This window comes from Podarcis raffonei, chromosome 8 (genome assembly GCF_027172205.1).
Source record: "Podarcis raffonei isolate rPodRaf1 chromosome 8, rPodRaf1.pri, whole genome shotgun sequence".
Classification (NCBI taxonomy): Eukaryota; Metazoa; Chordata; class Lepidosauria; order Squamata; family Lacertidae; genus Podarcis; species Podarcis raffonei.
The window spans coordinates 41,082,969-41,110,282 of NC_070609.1; the positions used below are offsets into that span (position 1 = coordinate 41,082,969).

At 44.4% G+C, this 27,314-nt stretch overlaps 1 protein-coding gene across 4 annotated transcripts in view; it reads right to left on the bottom strand.

Moving 5' to 3' along the window:
- Positions 1-1,008: 1,008 nt before the first annotated feature.
- CMIP (c-Maf inducing protein) overlaps positions 1,009-27,314 on the bottom strand; it is a 152,909-nt gene continuing 126,603 nt past the window's right edge. For all 4 annotated transcript variants that reach the window (XM_053399557.1, XM_053399556.1, XM_053399560.1 and 1 more), the window contains 14 exons: positions 24,225-24,328; positions 23,568-23,672; positions 21,427-21,780; positions 16,754-16,819; positions 13,906-13,932; positions 12,809-12,857; positions 11,748-11,855; positions 10,829-10,945; positions 9,060-9,200; positions 8,363-8,410; positions 7,121-7,267; positions 6,370-6,475; positions 4,487-4,557; positions 1,009-3,308 (listed from right to left, as the gene is read on the bottom strand). In XM_053399557.1, the coding sequence (XP_053255532.1) occupies positions 3,255-3,308; positions 4,487-4,557; positions 6,370-6,475; positions 7,121-7,267; positions 8,363-8,410; positions 9,060-9,200; positions 10,829-10,945; positions 11,748-11,855; positions 12,809-12,857; positions 13,906-13,932; positions 16,754-16,819; positions 21,427-21,780; positions 23,568-23,672; positions 24,225-24,328 (1,497 nt within the window). In that variant the 3' untranslated portion in view covers positions 1,009-3,254. The remainder of the gene's footprint in view (positions 3,309-4,486; positions 4,558-6,369; positions 6,476-7,120; positions 7,268-8,362; positions 8,411-9,059; positions 9,201-10,828; positions 10,946-11,747; positions 11,856-12,808; positions 12,858-13,905; positions 13,933-16,753; positions 16,820-21,426; positions 21,781-23,567; positions 23,673-24,224; positions 24,329-27,314) is intronic.

Sequence of the window (27,314 nt, forward strand, 5' to 3'; positions counted from 1 at the left end):
TACTTATTGTAAACAAGTTCTCACCAGAGTATTCTGTCTCTTGTGCAGAAACCAATGATCAAGAGAACCACAATAGTTTAATTGTACTATTAGGATAACTCTGAAGTCCTGTGAACCCTTTCCATAAACACATTACCTGTTCTGTAGCAAACATGAAGATCTACCTCCCTTTCTCACTCTGAATAAAGCCAATTCCACATGCTCTGTCACTCTCTTTCATTACAAGAGGGTAGAGTTCTGCAGAATGGGGGAAAAATGTGGCTTCCAGTTGCTCCCATTCAATTCTTTTTTTAAAAAATGGTTTTTATTAAGATTTTATTGGGTTACAAAAGGATATACAGCGCCTCTGCTTTCAGTTCCTACAGATCAGTTATATTTGATGTGAGACACTAATGTTAATAGACAGTATAAGGTTGGGGGAGAAGAGAGGTGGGAAGAGAGAAGACGGGTAGCAAACTCATTCTTTTGCATAGTGTCCGTGCAAGGTTTTTGTGTCAGCTTCTTGTGGGTAGGTTCTCTTTCTATTCATTTATTAGTTTTCATTGGTGGCAATATAGGTTGGGGGCCCAGGGCATGGTTGGTTGCCTTCAGGGGAGCGCAGTGAGTTTTGTTTGCAAGTGTAAGGGGGAGATGTTGTTAGGTCAAGTTAGCGGTATCGATCTGTATGCTGCCCGCATTTGCCCCTGGCCTTACCTGCCACGGGTTTGTTGTTCCTGGAAGGGAATGAGGCGTCTTGGCTGAAAAAGGTTCCCTACCCCTACCGTCCAGGAAACATGGGCTTATGGTCTTGAAAAGCAGGCCTAGCTCTACCGAAGGAGGTCAGATTGGTTCATGTACCGTTTCCAAGCGGCTTCCCTCCCAGAGCATTTACAAGGCTAATCCAATGCGCTATCCCCTCATGTAGCATAAGCCTTCCAATTGTTCTCCAAGCCATCTTGTAACATTCCCACAAACTGTACCAGGAAAAAAAAATGCAATTACACAAAAAGAAAGGACAATGCACGCCACTAAAAGATATTCACTTACAGTTTATTTATCCCCACCCCACCCCCGCGCCTGAAATTATTTCACATCTTTTTTTTCTTTTTCTTTTTTTTACACAGCTACAGAACAGTAGTAGTAAACCATCGGTAGAAGCAACAGTGCTAAGGATAAAACGTTGGCGTAAGTTTCATCTCCGTTTTCTTTCGTTTTCCCTCACTGAGTTTATCAGACAGCTTGGGATATAAGGCAGAAACAAAACAAAACAAAAGCAAAAGCAAAACACAACCCCTGGCACCCTACATGAATTAAGACTTGAACCAACCGTTGTTGTTTTGTGTGTGTTTACAAAAAGTGGGAAACAGAGAGATGACAGAGACTTGAAGTGTGAAGAAGCTACCCTAGCAACATTTAAAAAAAAAAAAAAAAAAAAAAGACAACTAGAACAGCAAAAAGCATCGCTTCCCATTGAATACAATTAAAATATGTATGCATGCATGTATGTACAGTATATGTATATACATGTACATACATACATATGTGTGTATAAGCACACTGCCTGGATGTTAAATCTCTTCAGGTGCCCCAAGAACTGAACAAACATCTGCTAGTAAACTTAAAAAAGATAAAACACATAAAATGCTTCTTTTCTTTTTATTTTAAAAAGCTGCTCCATCCCAAGAATGCTTATTGTGAAAGAGAGAGAAAATAACCCAAAGCATATTTATAAAAGAAAGCTTATTTATAAGGGTTTTTAAAAATAAAATAAAATAATAATAATAATTTTTCTGAGCATTTGTGTAGGACCCACCTCATCATCCTAGTGCCCTCCAGATGTTTTTGGCCCCCAGCTCCTAGGGCTGATGACAGTTGCAGGCCCAAATATATGGCGGGCATTGGATTGGCAAAGGCTGGTGCAGGCGGATCAGGAATATGGATAGTGGTCATACATATTTTGAGGAGCAGCTTAGCAGCTGGAAAAATCTCCCATCTCATGAAAATAATAAGAATAGTAATATGGCAAGTGATCTTTGTATGTATGGAACATAAGCGAAGCTCTGGGAGAAGGGGAGGAGGAGTGAAAGTAAAGAAAAATGCACAACACGGTGGCTGTGAGGATGAACATGCCCTTGAAATATAGGACGTAAACAGAAAACCAAACAGGCACGCCTTGGCAAATCTAACACAAATGGTTGATAGCTCAACTTAAGTCTAATCTTGAACTTAAGTTTTTAAACTAACATTTTTCTTAATTACAACAAAAGGTAGTTTCCTTACCACTCCAATTTCCTAACCCCAGCACAGTTTGAAAATGTATCAGGTAATATTCACAACCTCTTCCTGACTGCGCACTCATCTTTTTGCTCTTGTGTATATAGATGTATTCATATGCATATTTTTTCTTTTATCTGAAGAAACTTTTGAGTGATTTGTAAATCAGAAATCGGTGGGGTGATGGGGCTGGACAGAGACTACGTAATACAGTAAGCTTTACTAAAAGACAGTTATTCAAAGAGGGTTTTCTGTTCTTTAAAAAACAAAAACAGTAAGACCAGCTAGTTCATACAGTCTGTATGCGAATCAGAATGAAACAAACAAACGAAAAAGATAAAAGCATTAACAATTCATAAATAAAAGACAGGTCCCAGACCTGTTATTTGTGAACCATTTTTTAAATAGGTGCATTATGTAAATTGTATGTACAACAAAATTACTTTGCATAACGATCGTAAGAACAGAACGAGAGGTGAAAATCATGTTTTTTTCTTCTCTTGATTTCTCATACTTTTTTTTTTAAAAAGAGAGCAGGAAAGATGGTAAAGCACCTAAAGACTGAGGGTCCATCCAAGAAAAAGCTCTGATGTATAACCCCATATTTTTTTCTTTCCATATGGCATTTTAAAAACAACAACACAAAAAAGCAAATGAAAATTGAAACAGATTTCCCCTCCCTTTTTTCTTTTTCTCCCCGGCTGCGCAATCTTTCTTCCCCCACCCCCAACCCCTTCATTTAGATGATGTTGAATTTCAAAGGACGAAGCTCAAAGAATTTGGCAGGGCCTGGGGCATGCTCAGTTCCCCCTCCCACACGCAAAAGCCACACTCTGCTACCTCACAAACACAACTCCTAAAATCGAAGTCCTCAGAACTTGCTGCTCTCTATAGGTAGAAGCCAAAAGTTTATTTCTCTGCTTTTATTTTGTTGCAAAAATTCTCTTTTCCCCTCCCTCCCTCTCTCCTTGTCAAATGCTACGAATGCAGCCCACGAGATTTCACCATGCCTCTGTGTAGCGGACATCCACTTCCTTCAGGTTGGGCAATTTAGCCTGGTTAAAGAGAAAAGGGTGGGGTGGGTAGAGAGAAAGAGATAAATAATGAGCCGGATTAGAACCCAGTAAGATTCCTTGTGAACTATCGCTAGGCATTTGGGTTCTGCTTGTATATTTTGTATATCCATATTAAATGAAAGTTTGTGATTTAAAGTGCTTAAAGCCGTGGTGGCTGGCGCCCATTGGGCCTGGTAAGGCAGAAGACCAGGAGCCCAGCAGCAGGTGGCACCAGAATCAGCTAATTCTAGTTTTCTTTCCCCTTCCTCTCCCTCTCTGAGTTCTACAAGGGCAAAACTCAGACTAATGAGGAGGAAGCTGACAGGCAATGTCACCCCTTGGACTGGTTAGCAGTAAGAAGGCAGGCAGGTGAGGGGCTGGCTTAGGGCACACAGACTGGTGTGGCAGTGCCCCATTTGCCCCAACCGATCAGTCTTCACTGATATAAAGGGAGGTGAATGAAAGGAGCAGCTGCTGTCCAACTGCAGGTTTAAAGAGCTTCTCTGCCCTAGGCGGAGTTGGAGAAGATGTGGGACGATGATCTTAGAGGGGGTGCCTTTGTTGAAGTATCAAGCTACCAAGTAGATCAGTCAATTGGTAGCATAAGAAGGGGACAGAGCTCAGTGGGGGAGCAGGGAGAAGGTCCCCAGTTCAATCCCTGGCAGCTTCTCCAGGTTAAAGGATGGCAGCTGGCAGGTGATGGGGATCCTGGAATGCGGCTACCAGTCAGTGTGAACAGCACTAGGCTAGGTAGACCAGTGGTCTGACCTGGTAGACAGCAGCTTCCCACATTCCTGTGTGCTCATTTCGTTAACTTCAGGTTTAAAATTCTTAATAAATCATTTTAGAGGTGGTGACACTGTTTGCTCTTTCGCATCTTGAACAGGATGGGGAATCTCTGGCTGTCCAGATGATCCCTGACCACGGGTGATGCTGGTTGGGGCTGATGGGAGATGGAGCCCAGCAAGCACCTCAACAGCCACAGACTCCCTGTCCTTGTCTTAGGTGCATCACATGATCACCACGTGGCCAGTGGCAGAGAGATACAAAGCCATGCATGTTTCCTGGCAATTCTGCAACATCGTAAGAAGAGCTAAGTGTTTTGCGTGGGATGGCCTGCTCTCTTGCCACTGGGCTCTTTTCCAGACACGTCCCGCAGCTTCAAAACTTTGACATACCTTGAGATCTTCATAGGTGTCTGCCGTAAGTTTGGTGCTATTCATATTTAAGCTACACAGGCTTTTCATGGCTAGGAAATAAATAAGCAATATGTTACCCAAAATGCAAATGCTGCCATGTTGATCTATGGGGGTGGGGGGTGGGAATCAAAAATCCATTAGGGCATTTGGGCAAACAAAATGCCACCAAATTGTGTGCAAGCTTTTTGAATTCTGGAGAACTCAAAAGGCCTGCACATGATTTTATGATATTTTAGTAAGCCAAATAAAAACATTGCTCTAATAGGATTTTTTATAAAACATGTTGGTTGTAGACACATGCTTCTGCATATTGAAAGATGGCATGATAATGTCTGAGGGGTCGATATGTTATGGAGGCTGCTATGTTGCAGACCTTGCTTAGCTAAAAACTTAACTGACTGGACTTTGGGTCACTGCCTGGCAATATTTTCTCTGCAAACATGAGAGCTAGAATCTTGCTCCCCCCCAATCCCCCAAAACAAAGCTTTAGATGCAAACATGAAGGGTGGGGGACTGATGTATTTTGCACTAGGAAAGTGCTTTGAAATATTTTGTATGACACACTGCAAATGAGTCATACTCATAATTCTTGCTCTTGTTTGCACATTTTTTCTTACTTTTTTGATAAATGAGAATGCAAAAAAACACCCCCCCCCAAATAAAGAGTGTAGGCCTTCTGAAGCCTATAATCAGCAACCCAGTGATATCTCACTTAACTATGCTAAACGTGCAAAGCCCTACAGAGAAACTGTACCTATCAGTCACACACCCAGCCATTATCAATCCCTCACTGTCTACAGGAGGGATCCTGATGTACTCATATCATTTGAAAACCTTGTAAAATCCATAGAGCATCCTCTCTGCTGCAGACAGTCGTTCTCCAACTAGTGGAGCACAACCAGAAATGTGATGGAGTGGGTGGGAACATCACATGGAAGAACAAATGCCTGAATGGGGCTAATATGGCGCATCAAAGTGGGTTGTAAAATCATGTTCACTACATATAAAGTAGTTTGGTCTTTCCAAGGGAAAATAGGATCAACTGAAGAAAGGTTAGATGAATTAAGAAAAATGTGGATCTAACGAATGGAGACAGTTCTGATGACTGTATAGGTTATAAAAAAGAATGGATGCTATAAAGGAAAAAATAATATTATAAATTATAGTAGATTGGCATTACTTTAAACAGAAGAGTCTTAATCTTATTAGTAGAATATATTGTGCTTTTAAGAAATGTAATCTGACTCCTGACATAATGTTCAGGGGGGAGGGCTAATTTTTATTTATATTAATACTTTAATCAATATTATACTTTGGTATGGAAAAAATAAACATCTTTAAACAAATGTTCACACAATGGCCTCATTTGCACTTAGGTCAGGGCACAGAACCTGGGCACCTGTCCCAGCCCACCAAAGGAATGAGTTTGTCATCACTGACGGGTAGGAGGGGGAATCGCCGCAAGGGAAGCGGATCCGAGAGGCTGGTTACAAAACAGACTTTAACCTGGATGAATCTATCTGGAACAGTTGCCCTCCCTCCGGACTGCAATCCCCACTTCACTCATCAACATGGATTGAAACAGTATGCAAGTCACTGGAATCTGCAGTTCTCAAGTATGAGTACACCAAGGAACCCGTGGCTTCCCAGATAAGATATTGTACTCCTGTCATTTCTGACTACAGGCGATGCTGGCTGGGGCTGATGGGAGTCCAACCACACCTGGAGGGCCATAATGCAAAAAGGGTGCATCACTGGGAGAATAAGCCCCCTTCAAAGGGGTTCAAAACAGTCCTGAGGCAGTAAAGCCCAGATGAATCCTCTCCCTGCCCTGTCATTGGTCTGCTTCTTTGCTTACTTACAGCTCAGTGCCAGCAGCCCAGCGTCGGTGACAGGCGTCTCACATAAGTTGAGCACTTGCAGCATCGTGAGGTGTTCAGAGAGAAGCCGCAAACCTGCATCCCCAAACTGGAGGGGGTGGGGTGGGGGAGACATGGAAGTATTATACATGAGCAGAGCACTATGGGAAAAGGAACTAGCGTTGCAGACACAGGAGACTGTTATCTTTCTGCACTAGTTTACATCCCAGCCAGGCAGAAGTCAGATTTTCACACCCACACCCAACCCAGCAAGAAGCATGATGACAGTTGATAGAATCATAGTATTGTAGAATTGGAAGGGGTCCAAAGGGTCATCTAGCCAAACCCCCTGCAGTGTGGAAATCACAGCTAATGAAGGAAACTTAGTTGAGGGACACAATTCAGTATGGACAGTGTGGTTGAGAGATGTGCCCTGAAGAGTGGGATGTGTGGCCTGAGCCATGAAGGCTATTTGTGGCCCACAGGGTGGAGGTTCCATATCCCTTTTCTACATGCAAAGCAGGTACTGTCCCCCAAAGCTGTAAGTGCGGCAGGACTCTTGCAGTGGGGCTAACAATTTTGGCTGGAAGCAGAAAAATTGGGGGAGGGAAGGAGTCTGCTTATAAATTGGGGGGGGGGGCGGTTGCAGGCAACTTGCACTGTCAGAAAACCTTCTCATATTGATGCGTTGGGCAATCTTGGGCATGTCTCAGCTCAAGCGACTCCTCTCCGCTGCTGCTTCCTGAGCTCATACCTGAGTTGACCACAGGTTCAACTGCTTGAGCGAAGGCAGCTTGATGAGATGCTCTGCGCAGGCACTCGTGACGTTAGTGAAGGCCAGGCTGAGGTTCTCCAGGTTGCCGAAGGAACCTGAGCTTAACAACCGGGCCAGGTCTGCGTCCTGAGGGAGGAAAACAGCACAGATCAGATTGGCACAGGAACTGCTGTAGATATTGTGCTCTTGCAACACAGGCCGCAGTTCCTGTGTTGCGAAAGTTGGTTAAATTCTGGGGGCAGAACCACTTAATTCACACCTATCTGAGCATTCTACTGCAGTCTTCGCCAACCTGGTGCCCTCCAGGTATTTTGGACTACAACTCCCATGTGCGCCAGCCAGCATGGGAAGGGTGTGTATGATGTGAGATGATCTTTTAAATATCCAGGTCCCAGGCTGTATAGGGCTTTATGCACCAGTAGCAGAACCTTGAATTCAGCCAGGTAGCTAACTTAAGGTTACCAGACCCCAGATTTATAAATCAGTCCCCATACAAAATCTATGTAAGTTGAAAAGTGTCCCCGGATTCATTGGGGGGGAAAATCTGGTAACCTTAAGCTAACTGTCAGCCAGTGCAATTCTTTCAGCAGCTGAGTAATTTGATGGTGGTATTCTGCCCTAGTGAGCAGTTGAACTGCCTCCTTTTGTACTGGCTGCATTATGGGAAATTTGAATGATGGCTCCAAACCAGATGGCGTGAGGCGCCTAGGGCAGGCTGCGGTGCAAGGCTCGGACCTGGAGTTCCAGCAGCTTCCTGCAGATGCCTTGTGCTGATGCTGGGCCTGCTCCACATACATAATCTAGACAATCCATACAACCCTATAAAGTAGGGATAAAGTAGCTTTAACTCCTGCATAGCAGGAGTGAGAGTACAACCATAGGCATCCTGTTTTGCATCCAGACAAAACCATAGGCATCCAGACAAAACCATAGGCATCCAGACACTTGGTACTATGCTACATAAGAGAATGGCCAAGGTCAAATTAGGCTTTCAGCCATTCTCCAAACCCCAACTGTAGATTACCTGGCCTAATCCATAATCCAGTTCTGGCTCAATGTAAAGTTCAATGCCCTCTGATAACCCTCCAGATGCTGTTGGACTACAACTCCCATCAACCACAGCATGCATGACCAATGGTCCGGGTTGATGGGAATTAGGGGAAAGAGAAAAGCTTTTCTGCATGCTTATGATATTGCTATAACTGGAAAGCTAAAACTTACTGTGGATTTTGATGGCAGTGTTAACCTGGTAGGACCGCCTTTCCTTTGCTGTAAAAGATAACAACATGTTGATTACAAACAGGGGTGTTGCTTCTGTGTCAGAGCACACACTTTGCTGGTGGGATGCCCAAGGCTGAAATCCCCTCATTTCCAGTTAAAAGGGCCTCAGGTGGCAGGGCAGGGCCTCTTGCTATTCCACATCCAAAGACAGAACACTGCTGTTTACTTGAGTAAGTTGGTAAGTTGATGCAAGGGAAGGGATGAGGCCTCAGGAGCATGGAGGGGCTTGGATTCTGCTTCAAGAGTCAGCTCCAGATCAGGAGATTCAGGTGCAGAGTGGCACTTTTTGGAACTTCAGAGAATGGGGTGGGTTGGCAGGGGTGGATTATATATACCATTGGCCCACTGCAATAACTACTGTATCACTTTCTATTTCACCGTGTTTAAAATATATTGTAGGCCGCCCCCAAGAACACTGGTCGGTAGGTGGGGTATAAATACTCCAAAATAAAGAAACAGAACAGTACATCTTTCTTTGGGATGTCCAGGCTTGTTACAAGTGCAGTCTGAAGAGCACTGTAACTTTCTGTGCAGAGCCGAGCCCATCTTTAAATATCCGTCGTGCCTTAGGCCCCACCTGAATCTCCTCTGGTGCCTGTTTTTGAATAGTGACGGGGCTGTCAATACAGAGACTCACCAGTTCTTTCAACTCCCTCTGCCTGTCACAGAGCTGCTCGTACATTTTTTTCCCCACGTCAGTGCTCTCGAGGGTTGAGATGATCTGAAGCTGGGTGTCTTTGTTGTCGATGATGTTGTATTCAAGCATCAGGCAAAGAATCTGACAGTGGAAAGATAAGTAACATTTACTCTACAGCTTGTTCACTGGGGACAACCCATTCCTCTCTCTTCTTTTTGAATGCTTGTTAAGCAGCAACTTTGGCCTGAGTTTTCTGCCCACTTGTTTCTCGCAAATGCCCTGTTCGGTTGGTTGGGCTGTGGGATAGTGACTGGTTCAGCGAGCTCTGTGGCTGGGCGGAGATTTGAAGCCAGGTCTCCAACATTCTTGTCTCCAACATTCTATCCATTCAATTATGCTGGCTCTAAGAGGGCAAATGCATTATTCACTCTTTCATCTTGTTTTTCCTCACCCTCCTCTGTGAAATCAGTAGGGCTCTCACTCAATTAAAAAAAATGAGTCAGCCACCTGAAGCACACTTGCTGGAGACGATAAGCCCCACTGAACAGAGTGGGGCTTAGCTTCTGAGTAACCATGTGATTGCATTGTCAACCACAGAGGTTCTATTCAGTTAAGTAATCAATTATACCTGAATACATTTGCACGAGAATGGACTAACCATTCTGAAGGGGTGGGTGGGAGCCCACTTTTTTTATTTTGAAAGGATGCAAGACATATTGCAAGAAGCAGAACCATCAATGCGGCATTCCACAGGACAGTTTCCCTTAACATGCTGCCCTCCAGATATTTTGCACTCCAATTCCCATTATCCCCAACCATTAGTCAAGCTGGCTGGGGCTGATGGGAGCTGTAGTCCGAAACAGCTGGACTGGAAACAGGTTGCTGAAGTCTGCTGTTAAATTTGTTACTTAATGGGCCATAATGGCTTCCCCCAAGAAAATCTGGGACTGCAGTCACATGCAGGGACTGAGAATTCTTTGTCCTTAATCATGTCAGGGAACTATTAGTTTTCAGGGTTCTTCTGTTGGAAAGGATTATCGTTAAAATAGCTTATGAAATTACTTTTAAAAAGTAAAAATGTGCACTTGGCTTTAGCTTAGCTTAATCTTTGCAGCTGCATTTTTGTCTTGTTTTGCTGTTTTTCACTGCATTTTGATTCATTTTCATTTGGAGTGTTTCGGAAAGACAATTTGGGTAGCCTTTAGGGCAAGGTGGGGAAGCATGTACAGTTTCCAAATAAATACTATTTTATTATTTTATTTTATTTATTTTATGCCACCTTTCCCTTTCAAAGGAGCCCAGGGTGGCCGGCACACAAGAGATGAAAATTCTAAAATCAATTAAATACCAATGGAGGCTGGGAAGCATCTCTTCTTAGAAGGCTTCGGTAGGCACCAAAGAGGCAACGGGGTGGCACCTGTCTAATATTTAAAAGGAGGCAATTCCAAAGAGTAGGTACCACAGCACTAAATTCCCAATTCCTATATTCTGCAGAATGGACCTCCTGATAAAATGGAATCTGCAGCAAGCTTTCACCTGCAGGGCATGCTGGTCAATTGGGTATAGAAGGGGTAAGACAACCTTTTTGGCAACCTGATCCCAAACTGTATGCAGCTTTATACACCAAAACCAATCCTCTGAACTTAGCCCTGCAGCTAAGGGGCAGCCAGTGTTGGAATGAAATACTGGGTTCCTAGTTTCTAGGCTATGTGACAGATTAAGAGGTTTGGCACCACCCAGTTCAACAGTCCCATTATTTGATGTATTACCTCCACCATGGTCTGGTTGCCTCTCAAAGCTAGCAGCATGCAGGGCCCAAGTTTGTTCTCAGCCAGTGAAAGCAGGAACTTTTTTGTCTTATAGCAGGAGCCCATTAAAATGTGAACCTGTTAGAGCAAGAGAGAGAGAGAAAACCTGGTTAGGGGTGCAGGCATGAAGGAAGAATGCGGCACTCTTTAAACCAGTCATGTAAATCAGCCAACAAAATTAACAAATTTGTACATTATATATCAGAAAGAGGTGTAGTCTCCAAGCATCAGAGGAAATCCTTCATATTATATATGTGTGTGTGTGTGTGTGTGTGTGTGTGTGTGTATCCTGTTTGGTCATTCACATTCCCCTGGAGTGAGCACTGAGCTTACCAGCACAGGCCAGAGCCCTGGCTTCAAATAAATCCTCTGGGACAATCCAGGAGAGAGGTGGGGGCAATTAGCGAATTGGCCCAAAGAAATTGGTTTCCCATTTACATATATCTGCTTCCTATCCACAGTTATAAAAACCTTATGGGACTGGACTTCCAAATCCAAAGAAAGGATCTGGATTTTGCAAAGAAAAGATAGGGCAGTGTATATAGAGGGGCATGCTTCAAAATTAGTCAGACAACCTTGATTCATAGCAACAGCAAGATATGTCACTTCATATATTTCAACACAGCGATTTCAAATATTCAGAGTGCTACTGACAATGGAGATTTTCTACTACGGCCGTAGCAAAATGGCCCTCTTCCCATTTTTGTAGCTCCATTTACAGGCTGCATCTGTGGGAGGATACATTTTGGGCATCTTCAGGAGAGTGGGATGTGTATATCCGTGTGTGCAAAAACTCACCAGCACTCCTACTCCTACTCCAAACTTCTGAATATATGTTCAACCCATTCCTAGTTTATTCAGAGTTACAGCTGGCACATACCATGCTGGCAAACAACTCTCCATCATCATCGCAGGCTACGCCACCAGGGCTGTAGAGCTGGAACCAGCCGTCTTTGCCAGCCCGCACACTCAGCAGACACGAGTGGACCTGCCAAGCAAGACACAAAGGCAATGAGGAGTTGAGGCTCTTTGCAGCACCACCTCTCCACTAGTCCACAGAGAAGCAAGTTAGCAAGGAAAGAAAATAGCAAACAGCTTCGGAAGCTCCTCCAGGACTCACTAATTTAATGTGGCATAAATTACTGTCAGCTAAAGTCTACTTCCCTGGATGAAAGAGAGGTTTTTCCATATACATTTGGGAACACAGGGAGCTGTCTTAGGCTGCATCAGACCATTGGTCATTCTAGCTCAGTATCGTCTTCAGTCACTGGCAGTTGTTTAGGGTTTCTGGCCAGAGTCTCTCCCAGCACTACCTGGAGAGGTTAGAGACTTTCTGCATGCAAAACAGATGTTCTTCCATTGATAGAGAAGAAACAAAATAAGAACTCAGACTATGTGCATATGGAACCTTTTCCTTGCTCTCAATTTGGTGTTTGAAAATAATAGTAAACTACAGAGATCTACAAGTTGCAGTGTAGGACAAAGCACATTTGCCGCGTCTTTTGCCTTCTTGTGCCCCTGCAATATACAGACCCTGTACAAACATCCTGCCTATCGTAACAATGGGAGCTTTGCCAATGGTGTTGTGACATGAAGACTCCAGTGTGTCTGTCTCAGCTATTTCGACAGATGTGGAGAGGGGGAATTTATTTGCGGCATTTATTTAGCACAGGAAATTAATTCTTGCCGGTTGCAGTTCTCCCTTCTGAAGTGACATCAACAACAGATTCTAGGCACCCAGGGTGGGGCGCATGTTTACGTAGGAGGAAAGAAGCCATTCATACTAAGGCTTATGCCCCCAAGCATTCTGGGGACAAACTCAAGGCAGACAGGCAGAGAGAGGCTGACAGTGCTTTGGAACGCAAAACTACTTAAAAGCCAGAACTTTCTGACAAGCAAGTCTCCCTGTCCCTTTGATCATGATGCTGGAAAGGAACTCACTTCTTGTCTTGGATCTTCCGCGAATCTTTGAATGACGTACTTCAGCTCCCTTGAAAGGGCAAAAGAGAAAACAAGAAGCAGAACGATGAGTGGCTATTGGTCAGTTCCAAAATTTACACAGCTGCAGCATTTCATTTTGGTTACGCTTTAAATGATTGATGCCCCTCTTCTGGAGAGGGTGCAGGGAAGCGAGCGGAGAAAACATTTCACAGGAAGGAATTATGAGGGCTTAAGGAGTTGCCAAGGCGGTGCATATATGTGGAGATTGCACAAATCCATCTATGGGTTATGTCAATCATCAATCCTCGAGCAACTAACCTATCCAAGGTCAGAGAGACAGACCACACAACCCTTTGAATTAATTCACACAATATAGACTAGGAAGGGGCTTTGCAAATGCCTGCAGGCGGTCCATCTTAAAACAACCCAAGCATTCAAAAGTCACCCCAGTCTTATAACTATCATTTGAGCCAGGCAGAAGATGTACTGATAGCCTTAAAGATAAATGGTAATAACCCCTTGGTACAGACCTGCTTGGACTGTACCACTTCAGACTGCAAGTAGGGAGTTTGCATGTTTAAATGCTCCTGCTTCACCATGTAAAAATCCTCACTGCATGTAGAAAATCAGCACTTGTCCTTAAAGGACTAGGCTCAAGCATCTCTTGCTAACCTGCTAGGTTTCTATATGCAGGGAATACAAGTTGTTTTTTTAAAAAACTGTGGGTGGTAGTGGTGGAAAGATTCAAATGTGCAATTTCTCATAGATGCAATTTAAAGTGGTGCAGCTGTCATGGTGGAATAAGTGACTGGGAGAAGGTTTAATGAGGAAGTGCTTTCATGCTGACTGGCATGGAAGAGATTTCTCCAGTGACAGTGGGTTTTGCTCCACTTCTTCATTTTTATTAAGAATGTTTGTGACTGTGTGTGTGTGTGTGTGTGTGTGTGTGTGTGTGTCTAAGCCCTACCATTCTGATTCTGTCAGCAGCTTTCAAAACCTCAGTGCTGAAGGATAAGAGGAACACAGACACATTAGCCTTTGCTTAGATCTGGCTTATTTATATCACAGGAAATAGCTTTAACCAAACAAGCACTTACTTTGTGAACTTCTCATGCGCAAGAGCCCTGAAAATTAGACACAGAGAATTATTAATGATTCTCCTTTTTTCATGCGGTTCTTTTCTTCCAAAATAATTGTGAGTATGTGGATTCAATAAGTCTAAAGAGGAGAGCTATAGTCTACATGACATTGACACATACATAAATGCAGCCTTTGCCAACCTGGTGGTGCCCACGGGTTCTAGGTTGGCAAAGGCTGCAGCAATGCATGAAGTATTTACAAAACAAGAAGGGTGGGAGAGGGCCACGTTTTAATTATGTTGAATAATGATGGAACAGGAAACAAATAAGATTGGGGGTGGGTGGGTTCTGGATGAAAGATATCTAATGAGATGGCCCTCCATTTTGATGATTACAGTGGTGCCTCGCAAGACGAAATTAATTTGTTCCGCGAGTCTTTTCGTCTTGCGATGTTTTTCGTCTTGCGAAACACGGTCCGTCGCAACTGCGCCTCTTCAAGCGGCTTTAAGAAAAAAGCGAACAAACTCGCAATACGTTTTCGTCTTGCGAAGCAAGCCCATAGGGAAAATCGTCTTGCGAAGCAACGCAAAAACCGAAAAAACCCTTTCGTCTTGCGCGTTTTTCGTCTTGCGATGCATTCGTCTAGCGAGGCACCACTGTATATTAATCTGTTTTGGGTTTTTTTTTAATTCAGCCTTTCCCCAGGATGGAACATGAGATGAAGTTCACAGGGATTCCTAGCCTCTCATCCAGATGTGCTTAGTTTAGCTGTGTTGCGGGCCTTCATATCACTCTCTATGTATTGTTGCAACATCATCCTGTGATCCCTGACTGGGTGGGGTAACCCTTGCAGAGAAAGGGAGGGAGGAAACCTGGTTGTGTGAGAAATCAATGCTGCAACTCACTTCAGAAATATGTTTTAGCAGTAATTTAAGATCAATTGCCATTCAAGAATACCCCTGAAGAATAGTTTGGTTTGAAACATGTTGTGCTTTATAAAAACGTGGGGTTTTTTTCCTTCTGTACTAGGAGATTTCTTCCCTTCTTTTCCCTGCGACTGGTAATCTTCCTGTTTCTCTTTGCAGGGAAACCCATGTGATCTAACCAGGAAGAAGGCAAAAGCCAATAGGGAGACAAACAGCACTGGAGCAGGAAGAGGCAACAGAAACAATGCTGCTGAATGGGGACAATAAAGGGAATGTAAGCACTGCCTACATATTCCTTTGGGGAAATGTAAACCCCACCAAGTACAGGAAGATTGACACTGGAAAGCATTTGGCTCAGCTCCTGTGTCCCAACAACGTGAGACAGATTGCTTCAAAAGAGGTCTCATGGTAAGACAAACACATCTGACTTTCCAAGCTGTGCCCTCTTGATCAGGAGATCATTCACAGCCCTGCTTTTCACATGATGGACTTGAAGGAGCCTTAGAAACCTGCTGTAAGTGTTGTTCATATAAAAACTGCTTTTATTCCTGCTTTCCTCCTAGCAAGAGAGCTGTGTGCTTCACCTAAGGATGGAGACTGAGCTGGGCAGCAGCTGGGTTTCTATATCCCACATTTGCTCTGAGGAGCTCAAGGTGGTGTATGTACATGGTTCTCCTCCTCTCCATAGCATCCTCATAACAGCCCTGTGAAGTAGGTTAGGCTCAGAGACGATGGCTTGCCCAAAGTTATCCAGTGAGCTTCATGGGAGAGTGCAGCTTTGAATCCCAATCACCAGGTCCAACACTCAAACCACTACACCACATTGGCTGCTAAAGTATGAGGGGCTGTCAGGCCAAGGCAAGATTAGACTGAGGAGGGTTTTCAGTAACAACAACAGCAACAAAGAGCTCCTGCCAGAGGAAAAGGCAAAGGCAAAACTATTCCGCAGGGAAATTCTGTCATCAGTGAAGCAAATGGAAACTTTCAGGGCCCGGTGATAGAAACTGCACACTTTGTAAACAGGGTTTTTAGCTCCATCCTAAGTCCCAGGTGTGTTCATTAATTGCATTGCAATTAAGGCATGGCCACATCTAATTAGCATGGCACATTAGCGAAGCAATTAATGGTCACTCTCTCATACTGCATTGCATCATGATACAGATCTGCAATTCACCCCAGGGTCCTTTGCTAGAATCACCAACTCAGGTAAAAAGATGCCAGGTGTTGTTCTATCTCCCCAGCCGTTCCAAAGCACACGCAGTTTACGAAAGCGAGCCCTTCCAAAGCACCCAGACACTGAGGGATGCGATAAGCTGGCAAATTGGACAATTATAGGCTGTAATGTTCACCCTCTGGGAACAGCATTTCATAAACAATGGTGTCATTAATAGGTTTCAGAGGGATGCCATTGCCAAACTCTTTCATTGCGTCCTAATACTGCTTATGGAACAATGTGCATTTTTGTAATTATCGTTTTTTTTCAATGGGTCACCTCAGCCCTTTATGCTTGCTGGCACAAATGCTTGTTTTGCTATCTGATCCTATGAGACAACTGAACTCATTCACTTCTTCTTACAGGATGTAGCTAATAAACTCGGGTGGCTTTAAAAAGAGGACTAGAAAGGGATGGAGGATAAGGCTCAGAGTGTTATTTGAGGAATGCACCCTTTCAAAATATTTTGCAGTGAGATATTTTGGCCCAGTCCTGTGGAGACCTGGTGCTCCAGCTGAAGTGTCCCCTTAAGCCCAGGTTTACTGTCCCAAAATATGTGGATATTTTCACTCCTTGAGTTTTGGAAAAGTCCTTGGCATGCACTGCAACATTTAAAAACAAATATTTTTAAATCTTCCATCCAGGGTCTTCTGGACTGTAAGATCCAACCAAAATTTCTCAAAATTTTTGCCACTAAAGGAGATAAAACTACCTGCCATGAACTTACTCTTTAGGGAATGGGATAGGTTGAAGCAAACTGGCAAGAGCTGGTCTCCAATCGTCATAGTCTGATCTGAAATGAGAAAAGTGCTGTTAGTCCTGGACACAATGCATAACCCACTCTTGTTTACCAGCTGTGCATTTGTCCTTGTAGGTAACACATCCTAACACATCCACCACAGAATGTGTGAATGAGATCCATCTAGGGCTGGATCTTGACCACCTGGCACCCCAGGTGCTGCTGAACTACAATTCCCACCAGTCCCGGATAGCATGGCCAGTGCTCAGAGGTGATGAGAGTTGTAGTTCAGCAACATTTGGAGGGCCACTGATTAGCCACTCCTGGTCTTGGCTAAATCCTCTCCCTATAGCAAGGAGCATTATTTGTGACCCCCTCCATTTGTTGTGACCTTTTCATTTTCTTCTCTTATTATTATTGTTGTTCTTGTTGCACCTGTAGCCCATTGCATAACCCGGACACACAATCTGCATGCATGACTTATCCCTGTCTTTCAAGATGATATGATGTGAGAGGATCATAGATCTGATCACAAGAACATGGTTTTTGGAATGGGTGCTGATGTAAACTTCCCTTCAAATTAAAGAAAGAAAAAGAAAAAAGGTAACCTAATACTGGCCATGCAAGTCAATCCACAGCAACTTTATGGGGTCACAGGCTGCAGGTTGTGGGAAAGAGCTCTTTCTTTCTGCCTGTGACCTTGGAGAGTGGCTGCCAGTCAGGATAGACCAGCGTCTGCCAACCTGGTGCCCCTCATATGTTGTCGGACTACAACTTCCTTCAGCCCCAGCCAGCACAGGCAATGGTGATGGGAGCTGCAGTCCAAAGCATCTGGAGAGCACCAACTTGGGGAAGGCTGTGATAAGCAAACACAACCATGCAAAGAAAGTTGTTCCTTGTTCCTTGCCAACTGGAGTCCAAAACATCTGGAAGGCGTCAGGTTGACGAAAGACTAGAACAGACAATACTGGGCTAAATGGACAAACAATCTGACCTGGTATCTCCCCGGTGCAAACAATATGGCATTCAGAAGACATTTGCAACTCTTTATTTCCAAAATTAAGCTTGGCTCACCACTTACACAGGAAGCATCAATCAACAGGCCAGCTAAGTGCTCCCCACCCCAAATCTATTAGCAGTTGCAAAGGTGGGGCTTAAAATTCCTAATCATGCAAAAAACCCCAAACATACCCCCTGCCACCAGCAGCTGCACATCTCTGACTGTGCAACCCTTTCTGCCAAGGTCACAGAAAGCTCATGGCCAGCAGGGCCATCAGCTCCCTAAGACACAAAGGCTTATTGAGCTGCCACGTGACACAGCCTGGTCAGTTTTCTTTTCCCACCTTCAAACCTGCAGCATGTCAGCCTGTAACTACAGTCAACTCAGCAAATCAAATAAGCCTCTGCCTGAACTGCACGTATATCCGTGTGTGTGTGTGTGTGTGTGTGCGCGCGCCTGTCTGTCTGTCTACACACACACACACACACACACACACACCCACACACACACCAGGGCTGTCATTGCTCCATGGACACCACCAGAGGCCTTTCCCCTTTTCCCAGTGTCGTCTTTCGGTTCAATAGAAAAAGCTGCCCTGCAGATCCCATAGAGCCGAAACAATCCCAAAACATATTAGCAGCCAGGGGCAACCCCGATAAACATAACATCAGAGAATGCACACAGGGTATTTGAAGCATGCAGCTGACCTATAGGGGAATGTGGAGAAGGTGGGGCCAAGCTGAAAGAAGACCTAAGTGGCCGCCAACCTCCCCTACTTCAGTATTCTCCTCCACAAAAGGAATCCGTTTGCAGTTTTGTCAACACCTTTTCATTGAAACCAGCCTATTTCTTTATTGATAGTTTTATATACCACTTTGTAGCACTGCACTCTTAAAGCAGCGCACAGTTTAAGAGTGATACCACACCAAAACCTGTATATTCTGGGAGCCTGTAAAGGAAACCTGTCATTCAAAGACCTACATAAACTTCTTAGGAGTGATATCTGTTCTCTTTAAAAAAAGAAAAAGAAACAAGACAGCAACATATTAAAGGCAAAAGCATTCCAACCAGTATCTCCTCTTCTACCTGGCTCTGCAAGTAAACACCACAGCAGTGTCAAGATGGGTGAACCTGCAAATTTCAGTCTCTCAGTTTCTCATATTTCCTTTGAAGTTCAGTTCCCCACATGAGTTTGTGATTTATTTCTTTTTAAAAGTCATCGTGGAAGTTCATCAGCATTTTAGTGTGAATTTCTCTGAATACCCAATTTTTGCAAAGCAGCTTTCCCCTAATACAACACATTTCTGTATTTTTTCCCACTAACATATGCATCTTTGCATGCATTACTTGGCTGGATAACTACATAGCAAAAATTGGAGAAGTGCAAAGTTCAAAGGATGCTGCGTTTCAGTTCAAGTACAAATTGGATTGATTCACCTATAAATACAAACTGGATTGAATTTTGCTCCCATTCCTATACCAGGCTTCAGTTTGAAAAGAAAGCCATTCCATCATGTGAACTACAGATCTCTGCAATCAGTGGAGTTTAACTAAGCTCCTTATTAGAGACAGCATTAAGGCAAACTCGTAGAAAGTACATCACAATCCATTTAATTGTTCTTTGAAGGATCTGACTCAGCACTCTCAAGCGTGATACAGGCAACAGAGACAGTAAGATTCTTTGTGCAATACTAAGCAGACAGCATATTCTGGGAATAATTGCAATAATAAATTGTAATTATTCAAACCAAATCATGGATGCAGGACCCACCTATGGCTTTTCGCTTTGTAAGCATTAGACACTCCTATCAGAGAATAATGTGAATTATTCTTTGCCTACTCTGCAAGGTAACCGCCTTGCACTTATAGTGCAATTCTATACATGTCTGCTCGAAAGTAAGTTATGCTGAGTTCAATGGAGTTAACTCCCAGGTATATATATAGAAGTGCAGCCTTGCAGCACAATCCTAGCCATGTCTACTCAGAAATTAAGTCCCATTGAATACAACGAGGCTTATTCCCAGTAGCGTTAGGACTGCGTGCAGCCTTCGTCATTCTGAAGCCGTGGTCATGAGGGATATCCAGAGATAACGCAGAAGCCTGAGACTTTTCGTCTTCCATTTATGGCTGCATCTCTTTTTCTTTCTTTTGAAAGTGGATACAGAGAATTGGTGGTGCCCAACTAAGTTCAACTTGGAGTAGATTCACTGAAATTAATGGACTTAAGTTAGTCATGACCATTGATTTCAGTGAGCCCACTCTGAGTAAGACTGATATATTTTCCTTCTCTGATCAAACTGCTCCATCTGGTCCAGTGCTGTTGTCATTGACTGGCAGCTGCTCTCCAGGATTACAAACAGGGAGTCTTTCCATTTCAAAGGTAATAGGCAGGCCTATATATCCAAAGCCAGCTTAAGTTTTATTATCCACTGACAATTCACATATTCCACCTCTGATCTATATAGAACTAGTATCCCTCCTCTTGGCTGGAGCTAGTGGCCACGTGCAAGAAAAGCCTGGAGGGTCCTCCACAGAGCAGGTGGTTTGACAAAATTTAGGAAATTGCTTTGTCTGAAAAACTAACCCAACATAGAAGACTGGGGGACGGACAGTGAAAAATGGCACATTTGACATTACATGCTTTCCTTTTCTCAGCTACGTGAACATAAATGCTGCCCTTCCCTGCCCTCTGGGCACCCAGTCTCTTTATGGAGGGTGTACACAGAGGAGCTCTGAATCAGGCAGCTTTTTACTTTGGAACTCTTTGCGACGCTGTTGTAACTTGATAGTGCCATTTATACTCCACACTTCTGTTGTAACTTCCAGGTTGTTTGAGTGCTTCCCAGCCCTACCTGGAGATGCTGGGGACTGGACCTGTGTTATTCTCTAATGCAAATCAAATGCTCTACCACTGAGCCATAACACTTCCTCTATCTAGCCCAGTACTGTGTACTAGGATGAGGTCTCTGGCAGAGAGGTGTCTTTCCCATCACCTGATCCCTTTTTAAAAACTGGAGATGCTAGTGATTTGAGTTTAGGACAACCTCCTCCTCCTCCATGCCATGCATGTGCTTTACCTCGGTCCAATGGCCCCCTCACAGTGCCTTGAGCACTACTGGGATGAGGGAGAAGGTGGGGGGAAGCCACCCAAGATCAGCAGGGGGAGCGGAGAGAGCTGTGGTGAATTAGCGTACACGAGCTCCACCACACTCTGAAACCCCTGCACCTGTGCCTTGCGCTACACTGATCAAAGGAACATTCCATTTTCTTCTTTGGCTGGCCCCTTAGGAAGCCTGAGAGCAAACTTGTCGAGATCTAATCCTCAAATGGAAGAAGCGGAGGGGTGACTGGCAGGCAAGGAGCAACCCAGAAAATCAGGCAGTGACATCGCTATCTTGTAAAATATCCTCAGGGGTCAACGGGCAAACAGAAACTGGCCCTTTTCATCCGCTGGATGCTATTTTTGGAGCTCCGCTGGCCGGGCCAGATGCCTGTTGCAGACATTAATGCCGGCATTAGATTTATTGCTCTGCTATTTACACATCTCACTGGATGCCTGCAGATGTGGAAGAGAAAAAGCCAGGCAGAAATGCACCCCACCGCCCGCCGCCATCCACACAGTTCAAGAGAGGCAGCTTCGAAAGGCATGGAAACTACTCACAGCATCTTGAGAATTTCCACGTAGCAACCGAGGATGCGATCCGCCTGGGCGCTGAGCTCAATGCTCATGGTGCTACAGGTGGGGCTGACCATCAAGCAGTCTATCAGGTTGGGCTCACTGTCATTGCCAACGTTGGCCGTCATCTTCTGGTTGGCTGTGTTGTTGCGCTCGACTTCCACGTGGATTTCGTTCGACGTGACGATGACCGACTTCAGGCGGGACTCAGTCAGTGTGGCCTCTTGGGACACCAAGTCAGGACTCGTGTGGAGCAGCCGGAGAGGCAAATTGGGCTTACGGTCACAGGGCTGCTGGCAGCCGTTACGAATTTCCTTCAGGCTTGGAGAATTGTCCCGGCTGTGTTTCAAAAACATAACATTTTTTAAGTCTAAAAAAGAAGCCTTTACTAGCCAGGCACAACAGAAATTAGTAAGGAGGAGGGGTAGCCTAGCTGTGTTGTAACAGATCCCCAGCTTTCATCTTGGCCCCTTGCAATTGCCACAGTTCTATTTATACCAGAGGAAAACAAACATCTCCCCAAAGAATTTACAGTATGGGCCATATATTTCTGAAGGCCTGTGAACCCATTGCTAATGGGGAAGAATGTGGTTCTCTCTTCCAAATGACGCAAAAACTGTGATGAAATTCATACTCCAGTAGACAGCTGTCCAGCTTTGTTGGAGAGTTTACTTGAGGAAGGGGTAGAATCTGGAGGCATCACCCCCAACACTCTCCCAGCCCTATGGAAAGCTAGAAAATCCTACAACTCTTGCCACTGCTCCCTGAACATCCTTTTCGTGCCTCTGGTAATGGGGGGTGGGGAGGGAGGAAATGGTTCACTTGGGGATGATAGTGAACTTGGCCTGGGGCTTGTGTAAATATTAGCAAACTTCCTACACTCCTGAGTCAGACCACTGTCCCATCTACACTAAGAACCACCTACAGTAATGGTTTTTCCAGGGATTCACGTATTTGGTGATACGAAGGATTAAACTTGGGACCCACTGTGCACCAAGTCTGTGCTCTGCCACAGAACTATGACTCTTTCCTACAGGAATCTGCCCTGGACTGCTGTGTGGACCTTCTGTGTGTGCTCAGTGGTTGGTGACACAAAGCAGACAATTCATGAATCTGGGACAGTACAGAAGCTATACTGTGGTTAACTGCCATCTGCTACCACTTCAGGTTCAAATGGGGAAGGCGTGTGATGGGATGCACCCAGGCTGCACTCACACTGCAGGGCTCAGTTGTGGAACATATGAAGGATAATTAAAGCTCCTCTGAGCATGTGTGGAGTCCCTTCCCACATACATACTTAAGAGTTAAGGTGAAGAGATTTCTGGGATACATGACATAGCTCCGAGGCAGGCCTCAATTCTGGACCCTTTCATTTAAAAAACCCTGGGCTTGGAGGGTGGGACAGAAGAATGTCTTACTTAGACTAAGAGGTTGGAAGTACTCATGCAGTGCAGGCATAAGGAACGTGGTGTTGACAAACCACAACTCCCATCATCCTTTATGACTGGCCTTGGTGGCCAGGGTTGATGGGAATAGCAGTCCTGCATCATCTGGCACCATGTTGGCTACCCCTGATGCCGTGTAAATTCAAACACAATTTAAATTGAACTTCATATCTGAAATCCACAAAGAAAATGCTCTGGTATTTAGGGAAAGGCAGGATATCAATGTAATGAAATAAATAAGGTGCAGGAGCCAGAATAAACAAAGATACATGCCTGGCATGTGAATCACAGACATGTGCTTCAAAGGCCACACAGTAAACACGGAAGTGGCAATCTGATTTTTCTCCAATTGCCACTGTGAAAAAGCTGGGCCATGAACCTTTCGCGACTGGCAGCGTACCATATGAATTTTGTGACTACTCAGGCATCCAAAACCAAAGTACAAGTGAACTGTCAACCAAATGCCAAAGAGAAGACCTTCACTTCAGAGCAGTGGCGTAGCGTGGGTTGTCAGCACCCGGGGCAAGGCAAGTAATTTGCGCCCCTTAACCCGTGGATTTGCGCCCCCTAACCCGTGGATTTGTGCCCCCTAACCCTAACCCCCAGATGTTGCGCCCGGTGCGGCCGGCCCCCCCGCACCCCCCACGCTACGCCACTGCTCCAGAGACCGTGACTACTAACCTGTTGATGAATTCTTCGTAGCATGAATAAATGGCAGCTAAACAGACGGCCACGAGATTTGGCAGGACCCTGGGGTGGGGGCACTGTCCGGTAGGGCCATGCATGCTGGAAAGACAACACAAAGGTAGCAGCATGAGGGCACAATCACAAGGCAACAGTGCTGTAGTAAATCAGAAGTGGGGAACCCTTTTCCCCAAAGGCAGCATTCTGCCAGGGGTAATTTGCTGGGGGCTGCATGCTGGAGGGGGTGGAGTCAGAGCTACAAATGGACAGGGCCATGTCCCAAGATGAGTAGAGCCAGAACCAAAAGTGAGAGGGGCCATCCCATTTTCCCGTGTTTCTGCTATCCCACTTTAAATTTAAATTCTCTCTTCCTAGCTTCTTCTGCCATAAAGTCGCTTGCAGGTTGTGTGCCTGTAGCCTGAATCTATGGACACAAAATGACTAGAATGTTGAGAAAGGGTTGCTCAGCATGTGCCCATGCACAACATTTTTTTTTCCGCAGGAGAGCAATGTTTGGCAGTAAAATAGAAGCAGCTCTGAAACTTACTACTGGCAACTCTAGTACTGCTACTGAGGAGATGAAGAAGAGAGAGGAGAATTAAAGGATTAACACCCTAGAAGGGCAGAGTTTTTGAGAGAGAACAAGCCACTGACCTGTGAATAAACTTCTTCACTACTTCCATGCCAGCGTTCAGTTCGTTCAAGGCCAGAATGTACTCCTGAGTAAAAAGTCTCAACCTAGGGCACTTCCCAAAATCCTGCCCAAAACAGGAGAGAGAGAGAGCAAATAATGTCACAGCAGAATGGATGAAAGGCTTCATTCAAGCTGTGGATTTTAAGTGAGAAAATATTCACCTGGACCTGTTTAACAATGTGAGGCAGCGTTAGTCACCACTTATAACCCCCACTTTCATTCATACAAACATACATAAGAAAGGTGCAGCTGGTATCAGGCTAAAGGCCTATCTAGTCCAGCATCCTATTCAAACAGAAGCCTATGGGAAGCCCACAAGCAGGACCTAGTACAGCAGCACGCTCCCCACTTGTGAGTCCCAGCAAGTGGTCTTCAGAGACATACGGCTTGCGAGAGTGTTGGTAGAACAGAGCCATCCAGATGGTCATTACATTTTCCATTCAAACAAGGCACAGATAACATTCTCCAGCCTATCTTTCTGCTTGTTGACTTCTGTCATCAAACATTTTTTTCATATTTATACGTACATGTAATTAATAAGTTTATGGATTGGTCCCACCAACAGATCTCACAATAAAACTTATGCATCAGTTAATGCACAAAAAAATAAGACACCAAATAATCAAAACATAAACAGGTAGGGAAACATGATTCTATTTGTTAAGATAAGATTTCTACTTGCAATCCTCAATGCTCTCAACAAGAAATTAGTTGCAGTCTCTGTAACCATTTCATTTGCACCAATATTGATTTTAGGAGGTTTAAATGCCTTTATAAAATTGTTTTTAAATATAGTTTCATAAACTGCTTTGGGAATCTCAGAGCTGAAAACCAGCATATTACTACTAAATCATACTCAGGAGTAGACCTGCAGAAATTAACAGACTACCATTACTAAAATCTACTGCTTGTCACAGACCTACTCTGAGGATGACTGACACTGGGTGCCACCCATTGCAAACAAAACAAACAAATATTCTAAACAATGTTATGATCCAAGGATGGCAGTATCACATAAGTAACTGATTTTGTACTGAGAGCTTATTCCAGGTGTTTAAAGTGTGGTGGGGTCAGCAGGGGACCAAGGGGTATGAGCACTGTGGGGGGGCAGGGAGCTTGTCATCTGCTGTGATTTGACTCTCTATGTGGCCTCTGCCTGGCAAAACACTTTGCTCTTGTTTCTTCATGAAACTCCTCAGTCTGTTGTCATTCAGCGCCTGACTATAAAGCCTCCTGGTTTGACTGCAAACAGAAGTGCATGAGATCATAAAAGGAATCTAGATTTATGCTTCCACTTATAACGCCATTAGAATAACAAATGCTCCTATGGTGTCACGTGTGGCGGTGGTCCAATCCCATCACAACTAATAAGGCAGACTGCAATAGCAGAGGCAGGCCTGAGCGAAGGAAAAACATGGCCACTTGCACACAATAAATCCAGATTCTCATTATCTAGCCTGCACAGTTGATCTTCTAGCCTGTAGCTAAAGAGCAATTTTACACCCCCCCAAGCCATTGCCAATTGTCTGTTCCAACCTTGAACTTAATTGCTACTTAATTGGGATTTTTAAAGGAATTGTTTCCCGCCACCCATTCTCTATCCTGTCTCCACCACCAAAACACCCAGACTTGTAGGCCAGAAAACCCCTGCCTTCCACGCATTTAAAAATATGCGAATGAAAAAATGAAATAAATCTGATATAGCACTGGATTCTTAACACACACACATTGTTGGAGATTCCTGGTGCCAAGTGAGAAACTGCAGGCAATCTGACACCAGTGGTGTGAGCCTTTCCACACTGCAATGACCTGCAAACAGCTGCAAGATCAGTCGATGTGCACTTTTTTGAAAATGGAAAAAAGGGAGCGTCACTTACAAAGAAATTTGCTGCATAGCATAACAAGGCAATAATTACATCTTGTGGTTTTGACAGCATTTATTCAGAGAAGGGCTTGTCATCCAGTTAAAAAATAGTCATCATATGTTGAGCAATCCATTGATTAAGTCTGTGTATGAGCAAAAATAATGACAAACCTAAGAAGAGCCTGGCGGCAGGATCAGACCAAAGGCCTGTCTAGTCCAGCATCCTGTTCTCACAGCGGCCACCCAGGTGCCTCTGGGAAGCCAGCAAGCAAGGCCTGAGCACAACAGCACTCTGCCCAACTGCAGTTTCAAGCAACTGGTATTCAGAGGCCTCTCAATAAGGAGGTAGAACACAGCCATCAGGATTAGTAGCCACTGACAGCATAAAGACACTGAGTGGCTTAGTAGCACAAGACAGTGTTACATGTGGGAGGAAAGAAAGATAAGCACACTGCACATGTTATCACAAAGAGCCCTGCTGGGTCAGGCCATGAAAACATAAAAAGAACTCCCCTGGATCAGACCTTGGGACCAATCTAGTCCGATATCGTGTTTCTCGTAGTGGCCAACTAGATGCCCCTGAGCAGCCTACGAGCAGGACATGCAAGGGCACCAGCTCCCTCTGAAGCAAAAAGCGTCATTTCCTTTGTTTTTAGACAACACAAGCTTGTGCTGTAGAAGAAACACGAGCGCCAGATGCTGCTTTTTAACAGGTCAGAGGCGATTAGTCCATCTGACCAAGTATTGCCTACAGCGAGAGACAGTTGCAACTCAGGGTTCCTAGGCAGAAATCTTTCTGAACCTCTGCTACTGGATCCTTATCACCAGGGATTCAAGAGATTGCACCTGGATCCTTCTGCATTCAGGGGATACTCAGCCCCCTTTTTGTCTTAAAAGAAGCAGTCTCTCCAGTTTGCAAGAGAGAGGGAGGCCTCTTATAAGTTGGTGCCTGCTGTTTGTAATGACTTGCATGGGGGGAGGGAACACCCCACAACTTTGGTTAAAAAATCTGCAGCCCGATTAAACAGGAACATCTTTGTAGCTGATCAGAAGTTTGGTGTTTGTTTGTATTTTTAAAAAAGGTGGAGATTGTTATTTCACTGTATCTGGGCTGGATTTGAGATGGTTTTTATATATGAAATGGATTTTGCAAATTTAAGTATTTTGATTGTGTATGTTTGTATAG